This window comes from Polyodon spathula, chromosome 17 (genome assembly GCF_017654505.1).
Source record: "Polyodon spathula isolate WHYD16114869_AA chromosome 17, ASM1765450v1, whole genome shotgun sequence".
NCBI classification, from domain to species: Eukaryota; Metazoa; Chordata; class Actinopteri; order Acipenseriformes; family Polyodontidae; genus Polyodon; species Polyodon spathula.
Window position 1 is genome coordinate 42788 of NC_054550.1, and position 27997 is coordinate 70784.

The following is a 27997-nucleotide window of genomic DNA, read 5'->3' on the forward strand; positions in this document are numbered from 1 at the left end:
TACCTAGCACACTTTCTTTTTACTTTAACCTGTAGGGTACTGGTAACACAAAATAAATCATGCTGCTGCATTGTACACATTTTTTGTGAATAAAAGATTATTTTAAATTGAACTAAATGATTTTAGCATTTTTTTTATTATTATTATTTTTAACTTGGCCTACTTAGTAGCCTAGACAATTAATACAAAATAGATCATGGTTCTATACAGATGCTCAGAATGAGCTGGAGGGGTTAATGGCACATGTGTGTGGTCTACTGCTCAGAAACCAGAAATGCCACAGAAATTTGTTTTCAAGGCTTGTAAGAAAATTAGGTAGTTGGGTGTTCACCTCAATGCATTGAGCACAACTGGGAATGCACGAGAAAAAGCAGACTGGGAAATGCTAGCAACAATTGTGAATTTAAAACATTCTTTGAAAAGTTCTTAACAAATTGGTGCAGTTGTAAGTGCCACACTTGCCAGCAGCTTTAGTACATCTTTTTGTGAATTTATGCAGGAATGCCCATAATTACATATTCATCTAAGACCGACTGCAAAGAAAAACTGCTTCAGCAAAGCATTCCCTAAAAAGTCGCTAACAGCCTTGCGCTTGTTTAGTACATTTCACCCTAGACTTCCGACTCGCTTGCAACTGGTTTGCGACAATTGCAACAGCCGCAACACTTTAGCATATCTACCCCTGTATGTTTCCAAAAATACATAATTAAACACTTCATACCTTCAGTTGATTCTACAGAGGATGCATAATGTTCCATTTCCAGCATACACTTGTATTAATCAATTCAATTAAAAACACTATGATGTGAGCAGGTTAGAAAATAAGTCATTTTTTGGTTAGTCATGCAAATTAAGATAATGCTGTTTGATGTAATGAATGTACAATTTACAATTTGCTATTAATACAGTTTTTTCAGATGCATGGGTGAAGGATTCTTAGAAAAAGTGTGAGGTCTGGGGACATAACTGAGCATTCAAAAATAACTGGTGATGAGTACTGTAATGTTTGAAGCATATTTCTTTACATTTGTAGTTTAAAAAACAATTAATAAGCAATCAGTTTTGAAGAAATTAATTTATTACTGTAACCCAGTCCAGTTTTGTATAATCCTATTTACAGTTATGAAATATAGGAATAAGATCTTAAAATCAACATAGTAATGCTACAAAAATATTTTGTGTTTCTTTACTGAAGATACCAAACACCCATATAACAGCTAAACAGGTTGTAGACTTTCTTAGTGTTCCTCAGGATGTGTAATACACAAATACCCCATATAAATATTAAATATACCCTAAATGTAAAAATATTGCACAGTGCCTTTATATTAAAAAAAAATCAAATCTGCTCAGTTACCTTTCTTGGCATTTGAAATCAGAAATAAAAAAACAAAAAAGACAGTTTCAATATTTTATGTGTACTGATAATAAATGGTCTGAACAATTTGTATTTATATACAGGTTTAACATGAACAAATTAATGAGTACATAAAATTATTTTAAAATAGTACGATCATTTGATAGCAGTAAAAAATAAAACAAAATGAAAAAGATGATCTTAATACAGTTCAATACTAAAATGCTGAATCCATGGCTGTCAGTTGATTAAAAAAAATGACGCAAATTCTTCCAGTGAAAACCTATTTTAGTATGTCCTGAATAGTACTCATGCCAGTGGTTCAGGGGTTTGAATGTTATATGATGGCACAATGTTATAGTTTGAAAGCTTTGATTCCAATGGGGATGGGTTTGTGTGACATTAGCTTTGTCCCACCTGCTCCATTCTGTGCAAGTCCCGGTCAAAGACTGAACTAACTCCCCTGTGTCCCCCATAGCCCTTTTGGGCTCCATTCGTTGCAGGCTGAGCCGTGTCCATCGGGCAAATATAATCTGTGGAATCGTCAAACTTCTTTTTTCTTAAGTGCCCCAAGTTTGAAAATCCAAGCTTCTTTGGCTGAAATAAAAAAAAGCATTATTTAATGCTGAAGTTATGACAGAATTTCTTCATAAAGGAAGTCTGTTATATTTAAGTAGGAAAGTTGGAGAATGCCAGTTTTCATTTCATTACTTAGTGTGAAATAATTCGTCCTACCCTGACTTTTGCTGTGGTGGTCAGGGGTGCATAGCTAGATGACTCCATGAACTCCCTCTTTTCTTGCTGGGCCTCTGAACCAATCAGCATGTTGAAGTTTGTGGTTAGGTGCCTCCTTAGAAGTGTCTTTTGGGGAGGAATGTTAAGGAGCATTGCCAAGGTGTCAGAATTAAAACGAGGTTCCAGAATCTAAAAAAAATGAATAATTAAGAAAAGCATGGTGAACATAATCATTGTTCAAATCAAGTTTTGTTTTTCTCCTGCCTGATGGGCTGGGTTAAAAAACACTGCCAGTGTTTGAGAACAACCATGCTAGATCCTCTGACATAGCATTAAGTATGTTAATTATTTTTAGCCAGTTCCATCAAAACTAATTACAGAGCTCTGACAACATGCAGAACCCTTTTCTTGCTCGGGGGACCTTATTTATGCAGTAGTTTGTGAGGAACTTGTCCCTAATGAGGTGATTTCGTCTTGTTAAAACGCATTTATTGCACATTATTCTGCTTTATTAAAGATGCCCACGTATATGGTACTTACAATTAGCCCGCCATGAACTCCACTGCCTCTCAGGTTTGGGGCATACTCTGCCAGGTCCACTGAGCGAAGCCACTCCATCACCCGATGATTCGACCACTGCACTACTTCAGAGGGCGAGCTGTTGTGCTAGCATGACAAAAATAGCTTCTTAGATCAACATAATATTAAATAAACAAAATACAAAAATCTCAGCACTTAAAGAACTCCCATTCTCACGTGTTCCAAGTACAATGACACAATTCCCAGTCACACGGCTGTAAATAGCTTAATTCAGGTGTTACAGAACAAACACCCTGCAAAGTTTAAAAAACAAAATACATTGTTAGCTTTGCGGTATTGCTTGTTGTGTAATATTAATCTAACATTAATCAGAGCACCAGCACTGCTGCAGAAGGGAGCGTGAACTGACTCCATAGCAATGTTTAGAGGAGGGGGGGGGGGGGGGGGGGGATGCCACTATATGGATAAGACGGGACACAGCAACGTTAAATAATGTGCTGACTGTAAACGCTTCAGGGGGTTCTGGGACACACTCACTTCTTCCCCTTCTATTCCCTCTGTGACAAATCATCGTGCCACAATTCCATTGCTTACAACCTTATACTCTGCTTTCCAATATCAGTCACTCTAACTCCCCCGTTGAAATGATATCCTTTCAAAGCGATTTGGTCATGAGGTTCATGTTAGGATGGAAAGATTAAGACAAGTTTATGGTCTAGTTCCTGTGGCATAAGAACCCCCTTCCTTACCTCCTCTCCTGGCCTGCGTCTCAGGCAGTTCGGGTGGAACTTGCTGACATGTAGTACATGAATGGCACATTTAATACTGAGGTGATGGAGCTGGCTGGTGACTTTAAGAAACAGGAGATCATTCTGTGAAGAAGAAAATGTGTACTTTTAATACAGTGGTCACGCTAATCATCATCATCATCATCATCATCATCATCATCATCATCATCATCATCACCACAACTGCACTCATTATCACATATCAGTGCTGGAAGGATCTTGCATGTTAAAATTAAGAGGTTTAAATCGTAGCCCAGGCTCAAAACTATTTATCCATTTCTACCTTCATTTACATATCCCAGATTCCTTATTTACCCTCTGGTCATCTTCCAAGTCTTTCAATACTTGGATGGTTTTGTGGGCTCTGGGTTTCAATGTTGGGTCTGGTATTCTAAAAAGTGGAGACTAAAGATGACAAATGAAGGAGAAAACTGGCACAAGTTACTACTGGCTGCAGAACTACATTCTGTGGAAAACTGGGAAACATACACAAGTAGTAATGTCCCCCAAGTGTATGGACATTTTCAATAATAAATGTACTTTTAGAAGAGTGTCTGGTTTGAATAAGATCATCTTACCACTGTTAGGTATTGTAGCATCCTTCCATCAACTCTTCCTTCATTGAACTGGTCTTTGTATTGCGGTAACCCTATGTCATCTAGCCAACCTATAAATAGAGATTGCAATGCCTTACTAATTGTTTTTATGCCTAATTCAAGGGCATGGGTAAAACAATTTGTTTCTATTGGGTTTTTCAGAAAGCATCCCATAACTGTTCAATAACTTGCCAAATGAATAGGGACAATTTAGATAGACTGGACTAACTTTTGTAAATATTGGATAACTTGTAATATTTAATGATGATGCCAACACTAAACTAATTAATGGTGAATTAACTTTACCTTTTTTGATCATTTAATAGAGATGTTATTTTTCTATGTTAAAATTACATACAGCACCAAAAAGTAGTTCGCTTTTATCCATATATTAATATTAAAACTTACTAAACATTTCAATTGCACTACGTTAAACAACAATGCTTGTGTCAGGGTGTGGTGTATAATGCGTTGAAATACTTACGTGTCACCCAGATATGGTCCAGGTCTGCAGATTTCTCCACCAGTTTCATACTGAATGCTTTGAGTGCCAACTGTAACTTCTTCCTGTGTAGTGGTTGTTTAATTCCCATTTCCTGCAACATTTTGGACCAAACATGTTGGCTTAATACTACCAATACAAGCAAGAACCCCAATGTGTCTTAAAGTAAAGACAATAGTCCACTAAGTTGTCAATATTGCAATATTAGGGCAGTTTATAAAACCAGAGATATTGCTGGGGTCTTGGTTGGGTGGGTCATTGTCCTGGCACCATAACATCCAGATAAGGTATCCCCAAACTATGTGGTCAGAATTGTTTACGGATTATCAATCGGGGTTATACTACCTGCCAGTCCTGCCAGTCAGTCATTGAGGCCCGAACTTTAACCAAGAGTATTCAACAACAGCAAAAGTGAAGGTGTGTGTATACCTTGTACTTTGTGCTAAGTTTCATTAATTGGCGTAGGTTTTATTGAGATTAGCCTTTTTGTCTAGTTTAAATGAATAGCGTCTAAACCCTGGAAAAAAGCTGGCCATACAAGAGATTATTTACTAAATGCAGGATTTGCCCTACCTTTTCGAGGTCTTGAGGGGATGCTGTTAAGAGTGTGTGTCCAGTGTTTACCCACTGCCTTGCCAGGTTCACATACTGACTTAGACCAAAATCCTCCAGCCAACTACAAACCTGCTCTGTCCTCCACTGAGAAAATGGAGCATTCCAGTCGCTGCAAGGTAAAGAACAAGTTTTAATTGAGGTTCACATCATCCTTTATTTACTGTAAGTATCTGCCTTTGTATTGGAAACTACTTTTTATAACAATATGATCTCAACGGGTCTATTGTAAAACCTCTTCAAAAGCTAACAGAATATATATATATATATTTCCAGATCTGTTACAGTAGCTGTGAAGGTTGGGACACAAATCAAACACTGGCTCCTGCAGTTCTAACGTATTTGGGTAAACAAATTACAGTTTAAGCTGCCTCTAAATAGTTGATAACTTTTCATATTGATACTGGCGTGTAATGAAAAAAAAATGTTTAGTTTGTTTTTAAAAAGCCTTCTAAAAATGCTACATACTGTGACAAATGTATGACAAATACAGTAGATACAAACACAAACAGGTAATGTATATTATATATATATGACTCTATTATATATATATATATATATATTATATATATATATATATATAATACACACACTGTTGTGTTCATTGAAGTAGTAACCCCGGTTGGGGGGAAAAAATGTCCCTTTTTATCAGGTTGTTCACTATAATAGGGTTTGGCAGTTTGCTGTATCCCAATACCGAAAAATGCCCAAAATTATTACTTGGGTTAACCTAAACTGTGTAGAAATATGGTATATCGTATTGGATAGTTCTTTCAAGACAACTTCACATTGATCAACATTTAAACTGTATATTTAAAAGAAAACAGTGAAGAAATTAAAAAATAAAAAGTACACTTACATACTGAATTATCTTCGAATTAGCCTACCAAGGTCATTGATTTCACTGAGAATAACATTCACACTGGAGAAAGTTCAGTGTCAGTCTCTACCAAGATCGTTTTATCCGGGTAGATTTTGTAAAAGTGATCATTCTAATAGGGCTAATTTCCATTGAAAAACAACGGTTCTTGTTTCTTGAATTGTTAAAAAAGGGGGGTTGTTATAAGAAAGGTTCATTACAGTGAAGTTAGACTGTAGAAAGCCATGAAACACAAGTGTTAGAAAGTGTACCCTTGTAGGAGATGCTGCGATCAAATACAACTTCACAATACCACTGGAAAAGGGTGCTGTGTTTCAGTTGAAAGTAAAAGTGGTAGTAAGACGTGTACCTTGTTGTGTTTCCTGTTTCTTTAGTCCATGCCAGACGAGGCCCCGCTGTGGCCCGCAGCCCCCCTCTTTGGAACTGAGAGGCACCTATGTCACCTGCCTGAAGGGTACCTGACTGGGTTCTTCGTATTCTTTGTAAGAGAACACCATTTGTTAAAATTAAGGGAATGGCAATGCATACGTAATGGAAATACTCTACATGATAACTAACATAAGAATGACATGTGTGACAGCATGCTGTGTATTCACTCAAGTTTCAAAAGAAATGTGGATGTTTGGAACATCTTGAGCATTTATTAGAAGGAGATCCTTTCAATTTGTATGCAGACAATCCTAATGGTGTTCTAAAATGGGCAATGTATTTACATAGGATTGTCGATTTTGTTTTATAGTTTCAAAGCTTTCATTTAATGTGTTTCAATGTGATTCACATTGTGTATTGAAAAAGATCCATACTTTGCTTCTCTTCTCTAAGTAACTTACTTTCCCCAGAATTTCTTGATTCCTTTGGGATTCTTTCTGTTTTCTAGGGACACTGGAGACTGCTGGCCTGAGTCTACTCCTGAGGACTGAGGTGAACGGTCAGATGAACTTAGGGTGGCGTCATCAATTTTCTGTGTCTTTCCTTAGATGGGAGATAGAGTGTATTTAGTTGCAATCAAAACAAACAAGTCTCTCCCAGTCTTCTTTCTCTTAATTCCCTTTACAGAAAAAAACTGGACATTTTTCTACCAATGTAAATAAAAATAAATAAATTAAGATACATAGGACCATGTCGCAATTTTTGGAAATTAACCCATTAAAAAAAATTAACATTTTAATTCTAAACAACTAACAAGAAGCGTATGGTGACATATTTAAAAAAATAATAATAATAAAAATGGCCAATACATTTCCCAATGTATTTGTTTCATTACAAGGGTGCATTATGCCCATAAGACATGAGTTAGAAAACCACAGCTGTACATTGGTATTCATTTCTGTACAATACCTAAAGCTGGAGCGCTGGCACTCCTGCTGCGGTCTTCAGCCATTCCAACAAGCAGAAAGCACCAAGCAGAAGCAAAGAAGAAACACCAGCAAATTAAAGAGTATAGCAAAGCAAACACAGAACCCAAAAACCTTGCAATAACTCTGCAAAGGACCATTCCAAAAACCATGCAATAACTCAAAGGACCGTTCCAAAAACCATGCAATAACTCTGCAAAGGACCATTCCAAAAACCATGTAATAACTCAAAGGACCATTCCAAAAACCATGCATTAACTCAAAGGACCGTTCCAAAAACCATGCAGTAACTCTGCAAAGGACTGTTCCAAAAACCATGCAATAACTCAGCAAAGGACCATTCTGGAGGCAGTGCAAAACCAGTGCGATAAATATTCAATAGAACAGGAGGCTTTTACTTTGTCAGTAAATTACTTTTTTTTTAAAAAATGGGGACATACAGTACACTGTAAGTTTTTTCACACGTCATTGTAAATAGATTATTTGGGGGGATCTAAGAGCTCTTCTTTGAAGATTGTTGGCTTTCAAATAAACACACTCTTGTGGCCAATCACAAAAACTTTTATGAGCAAAAGCCGAAGAATGGCAAAGCAAGCAAAGAAACAAGGCCTTCTTCCTTTCAACATGCATTTCACAATGCTACAGTTATGACAATACACGGACTACTTATGTTAAGCAAGTCATGTGTTGTATCTCAGTAATAACCTATCCTGACTAACTTGCACATGTCTATATTCTTCTTCTTTTTAAATAGAGTAAGAGTAGAGCAAATAGAAAGACTGTAATCACTGAAGAATAGAAAACTGACAGTACGCACTGCGGTGTACTTCTGGGATTTGACACTGAATAGCACCACACACTGTGCATTTGTCTGTACAGTACATACTTAGGTTGAATTCACTCTCTTCATCCTCATCCTTATCTCTTTGGACATTTGAGGGCTTGTATTTTTCATTGTCTCCATTTTGATTTGCCCAGGAAAATTTTCCAGGCAATGTCTGATACTTGTTATTTTCTACATGTGGTCGGTTCTGTTAAAAAAACAAAACAGTTAATTGGAGATTCACAGGAAATGGACCCTCTCCTTAGTCATCATATCACATATTGTGTGCCATTGCTTTCTAGGGTTATGCGTAAGTACAAGTAAAAAGAAAACCCACAGTGAATTACATACACCATCTTCATATATATATATATATATCTATCTATATATACATCTATATCTATCTATCTATCTATATATATCTATATATATATATATATATATATATATATATAGCAAAATTTATGCTGACATAAACTGCAATATATTGAAGTTTTTAGTATCTTCAATTCATTTTTTTATTGAAGTAAAACTTTAAAAAACTTTTTTTTTTCCTTTACCTGGTAAAAATATCTCTCCACTGTCTATTGTAACCAACTTTTTAATCAATATGTTCTGGTTCTGCTACACTTATAGTTTTTTAAAAACATTTTTTAAGCCTGGCAGATGTCAATTGCTGTCTGGTCAAGTTTTCACTGGGAAATCCAACGTTTAAAGTCATGTTAAAATGAAAGCATGGGAGAGGAAAAACCAGGCGAAGCGTTAAAAGGTTAAAGCTTAAAAGCGACTTTATCTCGTTAATATACCTCTGGAGACACAACAGGTTCTACTGGTTCCGCAACTACATGCTAGTGGGAGGGAGGGTAATGAGGAACGGTCCGTGCATGGAATGAAGAGAACAGACACATGGTTAGTACACACAATAATACTTTAATATGTATTTGTATAGACTTTACTTGTATGCTGAAACAGTATTGTTTGTTAGAAATATTAAAATGTTTATTTTTATGAACATTTAATTATTGTTAGTACATTCACAGCTCTAAATGAGTTTGACACTATATGGTTATCACCAAATTATGCTGGTAAAACATTCTTCACAGTGTAGCTGTGAGTCTCTTTCCAATAGTGAAATGTTTTCCCACAGTTCCACTTACTGTGTGAAGACCCAATGTGCACAAAAATTAGATTATAAACAACATCAAAAAACACAGAGATACATAATTATATACTGTCATATTTAAAACACCAGCTCAAATCATTACACTTCTATTAATCTAACCTTTTGTAGTGATCCGCTCTGTAATTCTTCCATACTACTGGATAACATCCTTTGCTGTGCCCTTTTAATACAAAAATAAATGAATACAAATAATACATTCATAAAAATACAAACAAAACAAAAACAATTTGAAATGATAACTGTTGTTACAATGATAACTATGACTCGCTAACGAAACAACAATGTGTAAAAACTAGTGGACCAGCAGAGTCTCCCTCATGTGGACCCCAGTACCCAAACTAACCTGTATTTACAGTATAATTGTAAATCTCAAAAAACTACTCACTTCTAAATCTTCTGTAGTCATCTTTGTATTACTTTAGTATGAATACATGTTAATTTGGATTCATATGTTGTTTTTTTCTGACTTTATGTGAACGAAAAGATTTTGCACATTTGCCCGTTTTCCCATTGGAAATAGTGATATTTTGAAATATCACTGTCCTGGTCACAAAAGCAAAGTTTGTGGGGAATAATAGCCATTTTCTATACTGTTGAGGCATAAGCAATTAGGAAATAACACTTACTACCCAGGAACAATTTTTTTTTTTTTTTTTTTTTTGTTACACAGTGTAATAGCTCAGCACTGAATAGACCTGGGAATGTGTTCAGAGTTCAAGCATTATAAAGACCAGGTTGAAGCCATGTTTTGTTCTTAATTAAACAGAACCAATCTGTGCAATACTTGCCATTGTCGATCTTTAAAGCTGTCTTCCAATCTGTGTGGAGAAACTAAGGGTTCTGGAGAAGTATGGGTAGTTCTGCAGCTAGAAATAATAATAATAAAAAAAAATCTATCCACATATATCTATGGGTTTTTTTCTTATTTTATGGCCAGCAAAATGAAATGATTTTATCTTTTGGAGAAAGTTAACAAGTGGACACATTATCTGCTGATAGGGACTTGTTTGAGGTGGTGTGCTGCTTTTATTGCACTTTTCTAGCACTGGAGCTCATACTGTGCAATTGGAGTCTCTGTGGGATAAACATCTTTTACATCTCAATTGGAATACGAGGTATAGTAATAACTTCATAAACAACCTGTTAGGTCAAATTCTTTAACACTACAAATATAACAGTGCGTAAAACATTAACCCTGAAATGTCAATGGGCTGTATTCAGAAAACTTGAAAAGGACTGCTTATAAACATTATATAAAGAGAACCAGTTCTTATAAAAATTTAAATACATTTCTAACCTACTCTAAAATTGCTGAAAATGTAAAGCAGTCCTTAAGTTTGTTAATCAAGTTACAAAATGCTTTGAAAATGACCCGATATTATCAATGACAATATCAAACTCAAAATCAATTTTTGCTGCTTGAATCATTTTATGCGTTTTACATTTTGTGTACCTCTGTTAGGAGTACCCATATTCCCATATATTTCCCAACTGATGCACAGCATAATATTTTTATGAAAAAAAACCAACAAAACATTTTATGCGATTGTCATCCTTACCTAGTTTCTAATTCGTTTTGTATAGATGAAGGGGAAACTAAGGCGAATGATGAACACCTGGATGACTTCTGAGTGAAAAAACAAGAAAAAACGAGAAACATTAATTAACCAATTATATATATAATATATATATATATATATATATATATATTATCTCTATATATAAGAGAGAGAGAGAGAGAGAGAGAGAGAGAGAGAGAGAGAGAGAGAGAGAGAGAGAGAGAGAGAAGAGAGAAGAACATTTATATATATATATATATATATATATATATATATATATATATATATATATATATATATATAATGATATATATGAGAGTGAAGAGAAAAATGATATCAAATATGTTTCTTTGTAAACTTTAAATAATAAAATTACTTAATGTTGTACTTTTCTTTTTACAATCAGAATGAGACATTCTTACCTCGGATCTAATGTTTTCTGTGCTGGTTTTGTGCACTGGCGTTCTTGTGTTCATACTACCATTGAGTTCTTCCTCACTGCTTACTGACAATATTCTTTCACAGGAGCCTTAAAAAAACACCTTATATTAGGACATGCAACAGCTGTACTGCTATTTTGACACTTCCATTAAATTACAAAGATAATTCTTGAGTGAACCCAAATCATCATTTATTCTGGCTCCAAAATCATAATTGTACAGTATACTACACATGTTTAAAGTTCAAAACAAACCCTAGGACATAAGTTACCAACTGTGCATCTTAAATAAAGTGTGAACTCTACAGCGTGTGTGTAGTCCAGGTGTTTCTGTCACTAAGGAATTGCAGTCGTGTTAACACATCAAGTCAAAGATGCATTTACCTTCTGCCACAGCCAGAGACTCTTTCATCTTCCTGTACTGGTTTAATAGAATTGTCAGCTCCTCTATTCGACGGTCCTGTAATTAGAAGTAAAAAGTATTTGTAGTCTTGATCTTTGACAACAGTCCGTTAGGTACGTAGCTAAAGAGTCAATTACCTTTTAAAGTAATTCAGTTTCATTCAGTTAAATCTTTCACAGTTGGGAAATTAAAACCGTTTAGTACACTGTGATGTTTTTTTTCAGTCACGATTAGTTTATTTATTGAGAAAAGCGCATCAGAAAACCAATTTGGCATGGTTATTATTGTCTTTCTTAAAACATCATACATACGGGAAGATATTTCTATATGATCTGGCATTTTATAACTGGGCATGCATTGCACAGATATAGAGGTCAATGTGTTCACTCAAATATTCAGACAGCCAAATAGTGGTTTACCATTTTGACAATATAATAGAAATGACACTACGTACATATTATACTCCTACTCTGCTTTGGTGTGCAGTGCATATGTGTAACATTCGGTATTCACTCTAGCGCCACACAATGATGAATGCTGGTCACTCTTTTATGACCTACCTTTTCTTCATTTGCTGCCAACAAGGATTCCATTCCTATTTTCAACCTCTGTAATTCTTGATCTAAAAGGAATGGTTGACTACATTATTAACTGAATAAAATCTACTATCTCTTGCGTACAATATGTGTTTATACTCATTATTATACTCAAAATGAGTATCAGTTAAATCAAGTTTTAAATAACAAAAAGAATGGACGATTTTAATCTAAATTGGAAATCTCTTGTTTATATTCAGGGCACCCTTGCTCTGATCCATTTTATGTGAATGTCATGAGTTGACACCAAGTAGAGAAAATTTTGAGTTCTAATTTCTTCCCATCATTGTACAGCTGAGCGACATTATGCAAGGACATAAAGTTCACTTCTGAACCAACAACTGTCAGGAAAAGTTTGCAAGTTTCCCCAGTATGAAGACAGCACCCTTTTTAGGTCTCATATAACTGCTATTAATTGCATAAGCATTTGGTTGATGATAGCTCTTTGGAATACAATCACTGAAAGCTCTTTGGAATATAATCCCTGAAAGCTCTTTGGAATACAATCACTAAAAGTTCTTTGGAATACAATCATTGAAAGCTCTTTGGAATACAATAATTGAAAACTCTTTGGAATGCAATCTCTGAAAGCTCTTTGGAATACAATCACTGAAAGTGTGCTTCTCAGCAAATAAGAGAATTTGTGTTGTCATAGGAAAAAAAACATAGCAAAGAATATAACAAAAAACAAAAACAAGCAAGAAGATAGATTTGGCTTTTTTTAATGTATTTTTAAAAATATTTTTGGCCAGACTTTCACTGACCCAATGTCTCTGAACCTGCCTCAATCCAATGTCTCATTGAAACCTAGAGATGAAGCATTTGTGAGCTCTGTTATTTTAGTGGAAACTTAAAACCACTTGAATTATTAGACCCTTGCCTCCAATAAAGCACACCTGTCTGTTTGCTTCAAGCAAAGAGAATGGAGGGGACACTGAGCAGCTACTTGTAACTGATAAACGCAGCAGTTATGAAAAGCTTGTCATGTTTCTTGGTGTGATGCAATTAATCAGTGATAGGTAAGGACCGCATTGATGCCAAATGACAATCCTTAAGGCTTACGTTTTTCTTTCAGCCTCCTCCTATACACCTCCTCTATGATGGTGCAGTTGCAGGGAGTAAAATGGAGGAGGTAGAAAAAAAAGTGACCATTAGATATTAATGTTAGACAATTAAAAGCAAAGATCTTTACTGGTTATATTTCATCCTAGGTTAAAGATAATGCTCAACAACAGTATAGATGCTATTATAAGTGAAGCTTCTGAGAGCTGGAAGAAAATGTAAATCTCAGGGTTAATAGGGCATGCTACAAACGCCTCGCGCTGTTCTGTCAGATTAAATTAATGACATTGTTGCTACATACAGTACTTGGAAGTCTCAAACTCCATTTGTGCAGCAATACATTAATTTACAGTAGTAGAAATCTGGAGAGCAATAGTGCATCTATATATTTTTAGGCAGTTTGGAATTAGAGTGAATAATATCTGACTATAATAAGATGCATATTGTTAGGATCCCAAGTAGAGGTCGCAAAACTGCTTTTAAAAAAAACCTTTTAAGATATTTATATTTTTTGGCGTATGGCTTTGCATATGTGTCCCATCTGAACTGCACATCTAAGAAGAATACATTTGTTTAAGTTTGGCATCTCTGTCCTCAAAGTTTTAAAGAAGTGCATGCATAAAATAGAATTGAGTTTCTACAAGGAGCCTGGGAAGTTAATGACTCTCATTTTAACAGTATTTATTCCACAAGTCTGTCGCACCAATACCTCTCTCTGTGCTGTTGCTCGGTACAGGAGTTTTACATGATAGCTGGTTCTGTAGACGTTCAATTTCTGCATCTTTTGTTGCCAGCAGTTTCTGAAGATCAGCTATTTCCGCCTGAAGAAAAAAAAAAAACAATGTAAAATGTCATCTTAATTCTTTACCCATAACAGTCAAAGTTACTAATAGTTTGAGCAATCAAGATAGTAAATGTTTTCTTCCAATGCTGATGCAACATGTTGAAAGAAGCAGATTGTTCATGTTGATTTGACAATACAATAAGTAACCTCATAGGATTCACATATTCATGATTTTTGGTAAGCTTTCTGATGCTATAAAATTGAAAAACTCCATTGGATTTAGTAACAACATCTACTCAAAAACAAACATTGAAAACACAGGGCATGTGAAGAACAAATTCAAATGGAGATCATGGAATGGAATCTAAATTGACACCTCTAAAAAAAGTACAGGAACAGTGCAGCTCAAGAATGCACTATAAACATTTTCTGATGTGAGGATGTTAAACAAAGATCTAAGCATGCAACACACGGAACCTCATTTAACCAATTGAATTCACTATTACCTTCCACTGGGATTACTCTGTGATGTCTCTTTTGCATACTACTACTGTGGAATGCCCTCGTGGTTAGAATACTGTAGAGGCTGTAGGGGGGCTTTCTACTCATGGTTACTGTACTGCTCATTGCCAAAGCAAGTGTATGAGTTATCAATGATGCTACATTTCCCTGCTTCTGCTGAACAGTCGTTAAGGGCACAGCCAGTAGTATGAACTGACTGCAATTAGAATACAATTCAGATGATATTTTAGTCTCAAATTCTTCTATTACCCAACCCCCCCCCCCCCCCCCCCCAGCAGCAACATTATTTTACAGGTTGTGGCTGTAGAATATATCAACAAAAACACCCCCTGCCCTATTCTGTGGTGTGATGCTTAATGACAGATTCAAGTGGCAGGTATCTGTGCATATAAGAATGTGAAGAAATATCAATATTTTAATACAATACATGAAACGCATGTATATACTCCAGGTGGATGCGTCTTGGATAAATGAGATGTCTCTGAAATCAGGATTGACATCAAATGCAACACAATTCACATGCACAGCTAGTGTAAAATCGACATTTTAAAAAGTAAAGGGATGAGATATAAAAAGCACCTGAGCCGTTCTGTATTTCTCCTCCCAGTGCTGTTTTTCTAACTGCATCTGTTCAACTGTGAGTTTCAGGCTACAGAGCTTGGTCATTAAGGACTTGTAACAGACATGGAGGGAGTAAGAAATAGAAAGCTAGAAAGAAAGAAAGCCACAGTGTTGGAGGTATAGGTTGCAAGAAAGTACCAGAAGCACTCCCAGTATGCACACTAAACTGTATTAGCAAGACGAGCCTCAGTGTTAAATGTATTAATTTATTGTTAAATTGTTTTGCTTTTGTGGTAGATGCAAAAAAAACATGCAAAAAAAACCCAAAACCCTAAATAAGCCACACTTCAAACTTGCAGCTGAACCACAACCAATCGGTACCATGCTACATTACCAAGCACAACTGCTTGCCTTAGCTGCTTTGAGTTTTCTTTCATACTGCGATTTTTCCCCCTCCAGTTCATCCACTTTGTTTTTTAGGAGCTTCAGTTCTTGCGCTAATCCCTGGAACCATACAGAAGACATCAAGTAACGCGAGAATTCGAAGAGTAATAATATATCCATCCCTTTCTGAATTCAAGTTTCACATACATTTCCAAAACATTCATCTGAAATAAAGAGAACTGGTAAAGCACTACTAGATGTACTCGACCCAAGAGCAACGGAATGAAAATTCAATGCAGCTGAAAATTATGTCTGTTCTCTGTCTTTTATTGTTCACATAAATTCATTTAAAATAAAATATTTTCCAGACTCAGGTGCCAATACCATATCATCCTCATATTTCTTCATGTTGGCTTTACAATGGGTTCAAACTGCATTGTTAAGACTATTTTTTATAATGTTTTTTTACATACTTTTGGACTTGTATTTGAATCTGATCACTTCTCAGTTTTGTTTTTCACCATTCAACATTCAACACGTATTTGTTTTAAAACAAACCTAACGACCCATGCCTCAGTAAAGGACATGCAACACTTTCTGGTCAGTGGCTCTTTGATTATAGCTTTACCTTACAGATGGATGATTCAAATATTATTGCACTAAGCCTCTACAGAAAAAATAGACTTTGTGTCTGCTTCACTTACTAATAAGCCACTAAAGAAAGCAAAACTTTATCTACAGCATGACCAAATCCAGTGACTCAAAATCCTGAGAAGCTGTCTTTTAAAAAAGGATTTAATCTACTCCCAGGGACATGTATGCAACTAATAAGAACCACACTTCCTTCCAGTTAGATCTCCACTTACCCACACATTGCCACCCTTTGCTTTATTATATAATGGGGACATTATATTCAAGTCAAGGTATGAACATGGATTTTAAAAACAAAGTTGCAACCCATTTAAGGTTAGAGAAATAAACAAGCAAGCTATCAGAAATCATTTTCACAGCATACTGTATGCAAGCCATAACAAGTCAGCATAAACAGGCAGATGTAAACTGTTTGTAACCGAAATGGCTGTTTATGAGGATTAATTGTAATTAATTGATTAATATCATGCATGGATATTTTCAAGATAGTCAATTCTAATCATATAAAAGAAGCGTTGTTTAACATAACATTTTAAAATGCTTGCACCCTGAAAAAGCAGCCATTCTACTCAGTCGATATTTCAAGGCCGGGCAGACAGAGAGGCAGCGCATTTTGCTCATGCTTAAGAATCTCTGCCTACATTTTCTCCCCTACAGCAATAGCTCTCCTCATTGCTGCTGGGGCTGGCTAAACTTGTGCCTGTCCTGCTTTGCGGGGGGTCCATAGCTTTAGTGTCAGCAGGATTGCTCTCCTGCTCCCGTTTCTCCTGGATTCTGGTACTGATCTCTTGCTGAAATCTACACATCTGTTCCTGCAGTTCACTAATCAGATTTACCACAGACTGCAACAAGGAAAGAAAAAAGGTCAAGACGAATAGCAAAAAAGAAAAGGAAATCACACAGAACAAGGAAAGGAAGACAGGGAAAGGATGAAAGAAGATGTATGTAGGCAGTTCTAAAGGGAAGCTAAAACAAAAGGACAAATTAAAAAGGCAAAACCATGAAGCTGACCATTTGAGACACTTGTACACGATTCTTATTCTGGTTTGAGTTGATTGTCTCAGGTATACAATGGATGGAGTGAATCAATAAAAGGTTTAATGGTTAAAAGAGAGACCCACTGACTCATTGTGTGACTTTAGGCGACTACTGACCGACTGTATGACAAGAAGAAATTACTGAACTGGAAATTAGATGCTGTGATTCAATTAGAATAAACAAATACTTGCATACATACATAAATGCGGCATTGAATTGAATAAAAGTCTTAACTAGTTTGCCACACCTCGTTCCTTGAAAGAAAACTTTGTTATAATGTTCCTTTTTTTAACTTTTTTAATTAATTAATTTTTTGAGACGACTTGTAGACTACATGGAATCTCAATGGAAATCAGGAAACTTTGTATTCAACCACAAAATATTCACTGACTTCTTGTGATCTTAATTCATCACTAATGTGTAAATTATGATTAGCTGTATTCACAGGGCAATATCATTATTCATATCTATACTGATATTTTGAAATAAATGACAATTTCCACTGTGACATAAATAACAATGATCAATAATCTTAAAAGACGTCACACATTGTCTTCATAATCTGTAAACATTACATTTACTGAACTTAGGAAAGCAAGGTGCTGGCCTATTTTAAATTTGTACAATGCCAGAATGGAGTCCTTTGTCCAGCTGCCACATGTGCAGAGTTTACAGGGTTAATGTCAGGCCAGCTCAGATTGTGGACTTAACACACAGTGGGCCCCAGAGAGGGCAGAGTTTACGATTATTCAAATCAGCTGAAGTGAAACCTGCTTCTAACCAAAACCCAGGGGGGGCATCTAAATATTGTAAACTTAATGTTAGAGTTGAATTTTATACCCAGGTGCTTTCATTGATTCTTAATAAAGAGACCCAGTACTGGGTATTCCCTTGTCATTCGATGGCAACTATTTACAAAAGCAAAATAAGTAAGGTCATGTCTTAATGCCAAATCACAGTAATGTCTTGTCTAAATGTATCACTGCTATACAATGTTTGTAAGGCATTTCTCTGATTCTAGGATGGGAGGCCCAAACCAGCTGTCCAAAAGCAGTAAATAGGTTTGATTTAAAAGATGCAGGCAGGGTATAATTACAGGATAGTGAATGTTCTGCCCTAACTATAAAACCACTACCTTCTATGGTATCTCTGTGTTTTCCACCCTCAAGAAAAATGTTATGTATTCCAATTTGTTTTCCTCTTTCTAACACAAAGTACTGTATATAAATAGTGTAATAAAAAAGAATGCGTTATTGTTATACAATGAACTGGACCATGGTATACCATCCAATAAAGTATATATAAAGTATATCACAATGCTGTTAACAAAAAAAAAAAAAAAAAAACTACTGGATTTGTAGTAAAAGACAAACAAATAAATACATCATTAAATACATAAATAAATATTATAACGTGTTGATCCTTGTCTTACTTTACAATGGATTTTTCATTTAGAAAGCTGTCTCATTGTCTTCATGTTTTTCCCATCAGTTCAGCTTCATAACATTTCTATCTAAGGCAATGTCCTGTATTACTTATTACTCTATCCCCTGGGCTCTTCAGTCTATCAATAATAGTCAGTTACGGCGGGTTAAAAAAACCCAAACATATACACCCATACTGCTATATACACCCATATACACCCATACTGCTATATACACCCATATACACCCATACTGCTACAATGCTTTACATTAAGCTGCCAAATTGCTGCTACTAACACCGGAAAGATAATCCTAACAAATAACACTTGATCTTTTCCTTGGCTTTTCTCACAAAATAACACATTTCCTACTATATATCCTGGATGGTAGTGAAGTTCTCTTTAAAAACGTTCAAAGCTACTTTTTTCTATCCTTTTTGGGCAAGTCATTTGTATTCATTGAACTAATTTATGAATGTGTTGGCCTCAGCAATTGCCTCAAAGGAACAATATGTTCTCATATGGATTAATATATTTGTGTATCATAGATTTCACAACTTACAAACACATTTACACAAAAACTGCTTCATAGTAAATTCAAGGAAGCCAGTTATGACAGTAGAAACATCATAATTAAAAATATATGATTTATACCATTATATATAGATCTGTAAATAAAAAGACCCAAACCCAAGGCCAAAGCCAAACTTAACGAAGATACAACTAAAATAAACCAATTAGTTTTGTAAACTGTAGTTTGTAGCAGGTCTATTTAATATATCAATTCCATTAAAAAAGAGATGGGAATCATTTCAAGAAACAACAACAAAAGTATTTTCTTGTGAATGCATAAACAGACTTTACTTGAGTAAACTACCAAATGCATTTCAGCAAAAGTAGAGACCAAGCATATTAGATCAGTCTGGTATGATATAATATACATTAAAGGGTTTAAATTCTCAGCTGCCTGGATGCCACTCGCTACTGACAGACTGTTATTTTTGGGAGCCCCTCTATTCATACAAAAAGTGGTTTCAGCTTACAGGAGCCAACACAAAAGTGTCCAGAAACTGCATCAAAGATCATGACAGAAGACACATGTAAAACTTTCAAAGTATGTTCTTTTAAAAAGATTCTCAATATGTGATCAGTCATACAGTTTGACAGACTGTTAACCTCACCAATCTGATGGGAATCATGGATCATGTTACATGTAGCATGTCTGTTTTGTTGTACACAGTTTACTTTTTCAGAAGAGATCAGTTGAGCACAGATTAACCTACCTCAGCTTTGTGCTGTTTCTTGTCGCAATCATTTTGCTTCTTTTCCATTCCAGCTAGTTTCAGTTTTAGGTGTGAGACTTCATCAATCAGATCCAATTTCTGGGTTTCGAGGCAAGTTCTGCTCAGCAGCTCCTGCAGAATGAAGCAAAACAGTTCAGTCACTCAGGCTGCCGAACACAAAGTATATCAAACAACATGTCAACTGGGATCCACAGCTGCTAAATATAAACTGTAATGTACTCTATTTATATTTCCACAGAGGCACAGACTGACATGTACCAGATAAAATGTTTGTACACATTTCAGTCCCAGGGATTAAAAATAAATAAATAAATAAAAACTCTGTGTGTGACAATGTCTTCTGTCAGAGTACATTCATCTGCAGCATGATGAAGTCTCATTACATCTGCAGCATGATGAAGTCTCATTACAGTGGGATTAATTGTTATTGTTAAGTAAGCAGGTCTGAAAATGCAAAACAAATTTCCTTGCAAAAAAATGATACTTTTCTACATTTGTTTCAATGTGTTCACATTTTGATGGTCTTATTTTTAAGGCTAATCCTGAATATCATTTCAGTATAGTCACCGAACACCCCTCTATTTGTGCTGTCGCCTATTCAGATAAACAGATTTAAATACATTCTGTATAGTTACTAGGTAGGAGTTACAGGAGTTAGTAAACAATGCTATGCCGGAGAAAATTACTTTCCTGTTAGAAAGTGTTGTAACCTACTATGCATGTAGATGGAATTCAATACATATGTCACTGTCTACTGTGGCTTCACAAGTGTCACAGAAAGGAGCTCAAAGCTGTCATACTGAAAACCTTCACAGACTGTAGTACTGAATTGCACAAGCTATTACCAGTTTAGACCCCTCATAGAAATGTCATCTTATCAGTTTCAGTAGATTAACAAACAGTTCTACGCCTGTGTGTGGAATGCATGAGTACATACTGCAGTACACACCTGTAGGTGACAACACATGCTACAGTATAAGGCACAATTGTTCAGTTTTTGCACATTTTTAGTCATAAATTGTTAAAAGTGCTCAAGTCTTTCTACAAAATCTACCACCAAAATAACACAATATCAATAGCCCAATTTTAATTATTTCATTGAGTACTGGTATTCATAGGTTTTAACCCATTGAAGGGCAGCAATGTGTGCGAGATCGAGCTTAAGAACAGATGGTAAAAGAGCCCTTACCTGTTGTAGCATTTCCTGTGTGCTTTGCTGTTTGTGATGGTGTTCGTCCAGAGAGCTCTCCAGGTCCCGGATCTTCTCTCCCTGTGCTTCCACCTGGTCTGTGAGCACACTCACCTGTGAGGCCAAAGATAGCAAGCACATCCACTCAAGAATGCCTTAATAGGCCACCATAAATGCACCCACAGACACCCCTTCTCAAAACCTGATAAAATGTGTATATTTTACCCAGCCAAGCCAAGCCCAGCCAGCTCCATAACTTAAAATGATACTGATACAAACTAATTTGTATCTTGCTTTTTGTAAGTTAACTATGCGTCAATTAACAATTTATCTATCTGTTTACCTCGTTTTATATGTGGTTAATTAAACTTATGATCCCATTATGAATGATGATGGTCTCTTAAGGTGTAACGCTCAAGCGCATTCAGGGTTTCAGACATAATCTCCAATTGTGCTAACACTGCTGGTGTGGCTTCTGATCTACAACAGCAGGTAAAAAGAAAAGCAAATCTTCTCCTGGGAATGTGCAGCCAATCGCCTTACCTGTAACTAATGCATGGAAACTTTTACCTATGATCTGTGTTTTACAAAGTGGTGAAAGATTGTGCTGCTGTGTATAAAAGACATGTATTGGCACCTGACTCCCTTCTAGCATTTCCCTGCTGGAGACTTTCCAAGTTCAACAAGCCTTAACATAAGTGTGGAAAATGCTGGAGTCAAAGTCAAGACCAATTCGGAATTCAGTTTTCCAACACAGTACTCAGCAATGGCAAAACCAAAGTACCAAGTGAACGTACATCTAAATACCTATAAAGTGGATATAGCATAATTTTAACTTATAAACCAGTTATATACTGAAATACAGTTTTAAGTATACATTTAAGGTTTCAACTATTTAATTCAAAACTCTATATTGCAGTTTATCCAGTTGTCTAAATGTAAGCTTTTATTTTACAGAAATACATAAAACTGAGCAGGGGTTTCTCACACCCTAGCTTCCCTTTCACACAGACAAGTCATATATCTGCATATTGTTTATTTGAGCCAGGACAGAGTGGGCGCCAGTGCTTTCAAATAAAGATATCATATATCAGTGTCCTTCACGACACACTATAAAAAAAGAAATGTGCACCAAATGCTAATTACAAAGTGTAAACAACTATACAAGCAGATGACATGTCTAACAACACAATACTGCTCAAACAAAATAAAGCATTTGTATGCCTTCAAAACAAGGGATGTTGTATGAGCAAACACACCTGTAGCACCAGTGACTCCTTATCTGTTTCTAAACGTGCCAGACGCTCTTGATAGGTTTCATTGCTTACAGAAGAACGAAGATTTACCTGGGGAAAATAGCAATGCATCATATTTGGTTACATAATAATAATTATAATAACAATACATGTAAAAAGAGGACTGTGAAACAGTGACATCTGAATCATAAAGGAAGATACTTTTCAGATAGCTCAGCATCAATACATGTTAATGTCACATTTTCACGTCCAGTATAATGAAAGGACTTCTGTAGTCTGACAAAGCCACTGCAGGCGAGTAGGCAGGCAGGGGGGTTCTGACAGTCCTTTGTGTTCTAATCTTGTCAGAAACATTTCAGCTGCTGTGGCAGAGGCAGTAGAGGCCATTGCTTTCCTGCTGGCTTATTTATAGTATTGGTTGTTGTAAATACAGCAGTTGGACACAGTGTCTTCAAGAGACTTATTTAAATGAGTAATTTCAGAACAATTTAAATATAAAATAAGTTTACAATAATCCCCTAACCTTCCCCGGGGGCCAGGCAGGGAGATTAACACATATTTGCACCACAGCAAGGAACAACAACAATTGAAATAACCTTTTCAAGATGCCACCACTTTGTAGGATTAAACTGATAATTTGTCTACTTTTATTTTAGCTCTATAACAAACTCAAATGCTTTTCACTTTAAATGGGTTATACAGTAGTTCCTATTGGTGATAGCTGATTAACAAGGGAGCATTTAAACAAGAGAGTCTGAAATGATATTGCTGTGGTATGAATGCAACATGTATTGCGCCCTGGGGACGGTTTGTAACTTTCAGCAGTCTCACCTGAGCCTAGATTCTCCACCCCCTCATAAAAATGTAAACAACTTAACCCCAGTCCGAAACAAATCAAGGTCAAACTTCTTAGCCATCTGATTACCAGATACGGCATGGTCACGTGGTTATTTTTTTCACTTACATTTTAGGCCTTTTATAATTTGTTTCTGTTTTAATTCAAGAAAATGTCTTTCTCTCCACAAATATAAAATAAACAACCTTAAAACAAAAACTTAAAAAAGAATCCTGTTTAAGCTCTCATTATCAGAAGCTGAAAGTAATATCCCTAAGTACCACATGTATATATTTTCAAAGAACTGCTTTCCGCCAACATTTCCATCAAAAATAAAAACAGAACAGAAATAAAACACATATTCCATTGGGAATTACTAGAAATTATGGCTCACTGCTAACCCTGATCTCTGGCAGTAATCCAGTATGGAAGTATTGACGTATTCTTGCTTTGATAAATTGGAATAATCTTTTGTTCTAAATTACATATGTGGCTGATTAGATGTTGAGCAATTTCACTTTAACCTTAAAAAGAAGAAACAATGTTAGCTGTGAACCTATACAGCTGACATAACAACATTGTAAACAAACATTCCATAGCATAGTTTCCTAATTTGATTACTAGTGGATGCTAGGTAAAGCTGTTTACAAACAAAACAAGTCTGAACCTAATTCAGAGGAGTGTGGTTTGCTAATGCAGTACAGTACTCTCTAAAGACCTTAGACAGTTTTATTGTTCTATGGGGGCAATGTTACTAAAATATATAAAACAATTGATTGAGACAGTCTGGAGATTTCACTCCACAACCAGAAATGCACTGTTGAAATGATACTGGATCTTTGATGTGGTATTTAAAAGAGGTACTGGTCAATGGAGATCACTATGAGTGAGTTACAGAACACACCTACAGTATTACAAGATGTGACATTGCAAAAACATTTACATTCTACAGCTAGGCAAACAAAAAAAGGCAAATAATATTTTTTTAAGCATGATTAATTGGCTGTGAACATCTTTCTTGAATAAATTAGGGTGTCATACCTTTTAATAAAAAAAACAAAAAGACTTGTCTATGAGCTATAGGGTTGCCAGCAGACATCATCTTGATTGCCAGACAGTTATGTAACAGCACTGAGCACAAAAAAACACATCAATTGGAGCTCAATGTGCGTCTCAAGATCCATCCATTGGAAAACCATGTTAACCATAAAATATACACGTAAACAGGGATATAATGGAGTTTAAAATAGAACAGTATCACTAAACAAACTCTTCTTATTAGTATTCTGAATTTATTTAAAACTAGCAGCAATGCAAATCATGTGGTACAGGCTGTGACCCGTTACCAAGACCATAACTGAAATAATTTATTTTAATCATAGGGGCCCCATCTCTGCTATGTAACACTGGTGTGTACATGAACCCTTGGCAGCTATTTCCTATACAGATATAAACACTTTTGTTTATTGTAATCCTTTTTGTGAACGGTGTAGTTTATTATTTAAATTGTAAGCGTTGTTTGATTTTACTGTATCTCAATTCTCTAGTTGGGGGGTATTTATGACCATTTAGGAGGCTTGTTTAAGACACATTTTAAAAACAGTAATCCCATTCATTGTTTTTAATTGCCATGCAACATTTCAAAGAGTAAGCAGTAAGTCTCCAGTAAGAATACATCTAGTATTACACACTTCCCCTTCACTGCCCCTTGGGTGGTAGAGTGCAACCTCTTGCCCTGCAGTAAATATCCATCATACCTTTATACTGTAGGGCATTCCAGAATTCCTTTGCTTTTCCTAATCAACGTTTGAATGATTAATAATCTGAAATATGTATTAAACATTAACTAAACAAAATATAAAACTCAAAACTGAGAGAATCTTTTGGTAAATAGGTTGTATTAGATTATATTCCTCTACAGTTAAATTGTGTTAATGCCTTTAAGAAAAGCTGAAGATAAAACACATACTCTGCTTTCAGTATTAGCCATATATATATATATATCATATATATATAGCTATATATATCTAGATATATATATAATATATATAGAATAGAGAGAGAGAGAGAGAGAGAGAGAGAGAGAGAGAGAGAGAGAGAGAGAGAGAGAGAGAGAGAGAGAGAGAGAGGCTATTCTCCAGGGATTTAATATAATTCTAAAAGCTCAAAATACTGTTTATAAAATTTAAATACATACCATTCAAAAACATACAACGACAACATTTTCATTTTTATATGTTACAATAAAAAAAAAAAAAATCACATTCAGCAGTTTTCTTTAATTAACATAATCCTTCCTTACCAAAATGCCCCCAGGTGTTTGGTTTGTATCCCTGCTAGCTGACAGCAGCCACAGTTACAATGCACACAAACTTCTCTAAAGACAAGCTTTATGGGGGCTTTGGTTATTTAAAACATCTCAAACATCTCAAACATAAACATCTCATGAGAAAAAGAGATTATCTTTGTCCTCATGTACTCTGCAATAAATTAGATTCTCATGAAATACTTGGCAATGTCTAACATTTCACAGATTAGCATGCTTTCCTTCATAAACTTAAACTGTTAAGAATACCTGGAGATGCATTTAATAAGAAAATAGAGGAATCAGCAAATATAGCACTTACCCTTTTAAGCCAAGTGAAATGCTTGTAAAAATCAATATCAGTGTCCATGCTTCAGGCCCATTGCAGCCTTAACTATTGCCTAATAGAGTAATTTTGTGTGTGTGTGTCAGAGTATGCAGTGCTGTCCTGCAACGTTCAGTTACTTTGTAGTATTGCTTGGAACAAGACACTCTGCTCAATTTATTCAGTAGATTATTTCCCGAGCACCTTAGACTCCACTCTCCTGACGCAAAGCAACTGTATAAACCCAGACCTGAGAGTAACGTCTGGTCCAAGCCATGGAGCATCTGGTTTTCAATGAAGTTAAGTGACAAGCTCTAATATCAGGCTGCAGACTTTGAAAATAAACCATGCCAGCTGGCTTCTTTCGAGGAGCTGCTTTCAATAAACTTAAGACTCTATACAAGTCTAAACTTAGCTGTGCCTAGGTGTTTTTTGTTGTCGAAATAAAAATTGTACAGCCTCCTTGCTCGTCACAGAGAGATCCATTAATCTGTGAAACTGCTCTAGCTCTCCGGTTAAAGGCTGGCTGGAACTCATTACCAAAAGACCCTATTTCCTGTCGAAGTTCAGTTGCTGTTCTCCATAACAGGCACAGCCCCCATGGTTTTCTTCAATCCCTAAAACAACGACTTAAGCTGCTAAAGCCCTTTCAGAACAGACTAAGCAACAACTTTGCTTGAACTCAAAGCAGTTTCTTCAAACTCATAAAATCCCCAGCTGACATTAGCTGTCAAAAAGCAAACAGTTTTTCTACTGAGATGTAAAGAAAAGTACAATCCGTGTATGCCTTTCAAATGTGACACTGCATTCTGGTCCTCATTGAGGTGCAAGTAATGTAGAACTAAGAATAGAATGTTCTCAGAGTCAAGCATGGTGTAGAAAGAGGCAAACTAGGACCTCTTTCACTTTCCAATCAGTAAACTTCAGCCTTTGCCCAGCACCATTTCCTAGATCTGAATTGCATTCTTACGCACTAAAGTTACTCAGGGACATTTCTTGTTAGCTACACAGAATGTTCTGTTACGAGGAACCCTTGTTTACTACAAACTGGGCAGAGACTAACGGAGCTATGTATAAACACACTGTATCACTCTGTCAAAACTGCCCAGCTGGGTTATCCAGTGTAAATCATCTTTGAAAAATACTTACTGGCATACATTGTATGCAGTCATTACATGTATTTAAATTACCTTTGTTACAGTTCTGCTTGAGCGTAACATTATTACAGCACTTAAACAATTCTGATAGATCCTTTAAGTTTGAATCTGTAAAAAGTTTAAAAGATATCTGCAGTCTTGACTTCTCTTCTGAAGCAATATCAATATTACTGTACTGTGCAAAAAATCTGCCTGGAATTATTTCTGTACGGTACAAAGAAAACCAGGAATCTCATTGTTTCTATAGTATTTTAAAAAGGAAAGCATCAGATTGCAATAGACATTGAATCTCTCCTAGCTTTTTGTTTCCTTCTTGTTATTCTTTTGGGTAAAGACATTGACCTTTTGTACATGACACATGCACAGAACCGCTGAAAGTAATACAAGTTTCAGCCTTGCAGACATTTATGTTTCACATTTCTTAACAAATGAAAGACATGAATAAATATTCTCCAAGGAGGCTAAAAATAAAACAGTTTTGTTTTCTAATGCAGTGGGTTATCTTGTTAATATATACCCAAATCCCAACTCAGAACACAGGCAATAATAATGAAGATGAAAGACATTCCTAGCAGTCACATGCTTACAACTCATCACCTAGATACCAGGCTTCACCTAATCATGTAGTATAATATTCGACTTGACAGAAACAGTTTGATTTTTTCTAAGACAATGCTTTTAAGCAAAAGTTCTTTTCTTGCTCTGATATTACAGAATATCTTTATCCTTCAGCCTTTGGATATTTTCTTTCTCTTGCTTTTTTTATCCAGTAAGCTTTGTAGATGTGCATTTTATACTGTATCTGCATGCAAAGAATAATGACAGGGCTTTAA

At 35.6% G+C, this 27997-nt stretch overlaps 1 protein-coding gene across 17 annotated transcripts in view; it reads right to left on the reverse strand.

Annotated features, from left to right (window-relative positions):
• LOC121329731 (liprin-beta-2-like) overlaps positions 1-27997 on the reverse strand; it is a 50088-nt gene that overhangs the window by 1868 nt on the left and 20223 nt on the right. For 2 of the 17 annotated variants that reach the window (XM_041275443.1, XM_041275454.1), the window contains 25 exons: positions 22546-22632; positions 21287-21400; positions 20077-20208; positions 16974-17174; positions 15316-15444; positions 14140-14251; positions 13431-13463; positions 12333-12394; positions 11754-11829; positions 11353-11459; positions 10931-10998; positions 10160-10237; positions 9471-9531; positions 8995-9036; positions 8252-8396; positions 7349-7381; positions 6841-6982; positions 6360-6488; positions 5092-5242; positions 4501-4612; positions 3999-4087; positions 3382-3504; positions 2633-2758; positions 2093-2281; positions 1057-1954 (listed from right to left, as the gene is read on the reverse strand). In XM_041275443.1, the coding sequence (XP_041131377.1) occupies positions 1760-1954; positions 2093-2281; positions 2633-2758; positions 3382-3504; positions 3999-4087; positions 4501-4612; positions 5092-5242; positions 6360-6488; positions 6841-6982; positions 7349-7381; positions 8252-8396; positions 8995-9036; positions 9471-9531; positions 10160-10237; positions 10931-10998; positions 11353-11459; positions 11754-11829; positions 12333-12394; positions 13431-13463; positions 14140-14251; positions 15316-15444; positions 16974-17174; positions 20077-20208; positions 21287-21400; positions 22546-22632 (2736 nt within the window). In that variant the 3' untranslated portion in view covers positions 1057-1759. Of the gene's footprint in view, positions 1-1056; positions 1955-2092; positions 2282-2632; positions 2759-3381; positions 3505-3998; positions 4088-4500; positions 4613-5091; positions 5243-6359; positions 6489-6840; positions 6983-7348; positions 7382-8251; positions 8397-8994; positions 9037-9470; positions 9532-10159; positions 10238-10930; positions 10999-11352; positions 11460-11753; positions 11830-12332; positions 12395-13430; positions 13464-14139; positions 14252-15315; positions 15445-15708; positions 15802-16973; positions 17175-20076; positions 20209-21286; positions 21401-22545; positions 22633-26004; positions 26917-27997 lie in introns of those variants that run through there. The other 15 variants (XM_041275452.1, XM_041275460.1, XM_041275451.1 and 12 more) reach the window with 15 other exon arrangements.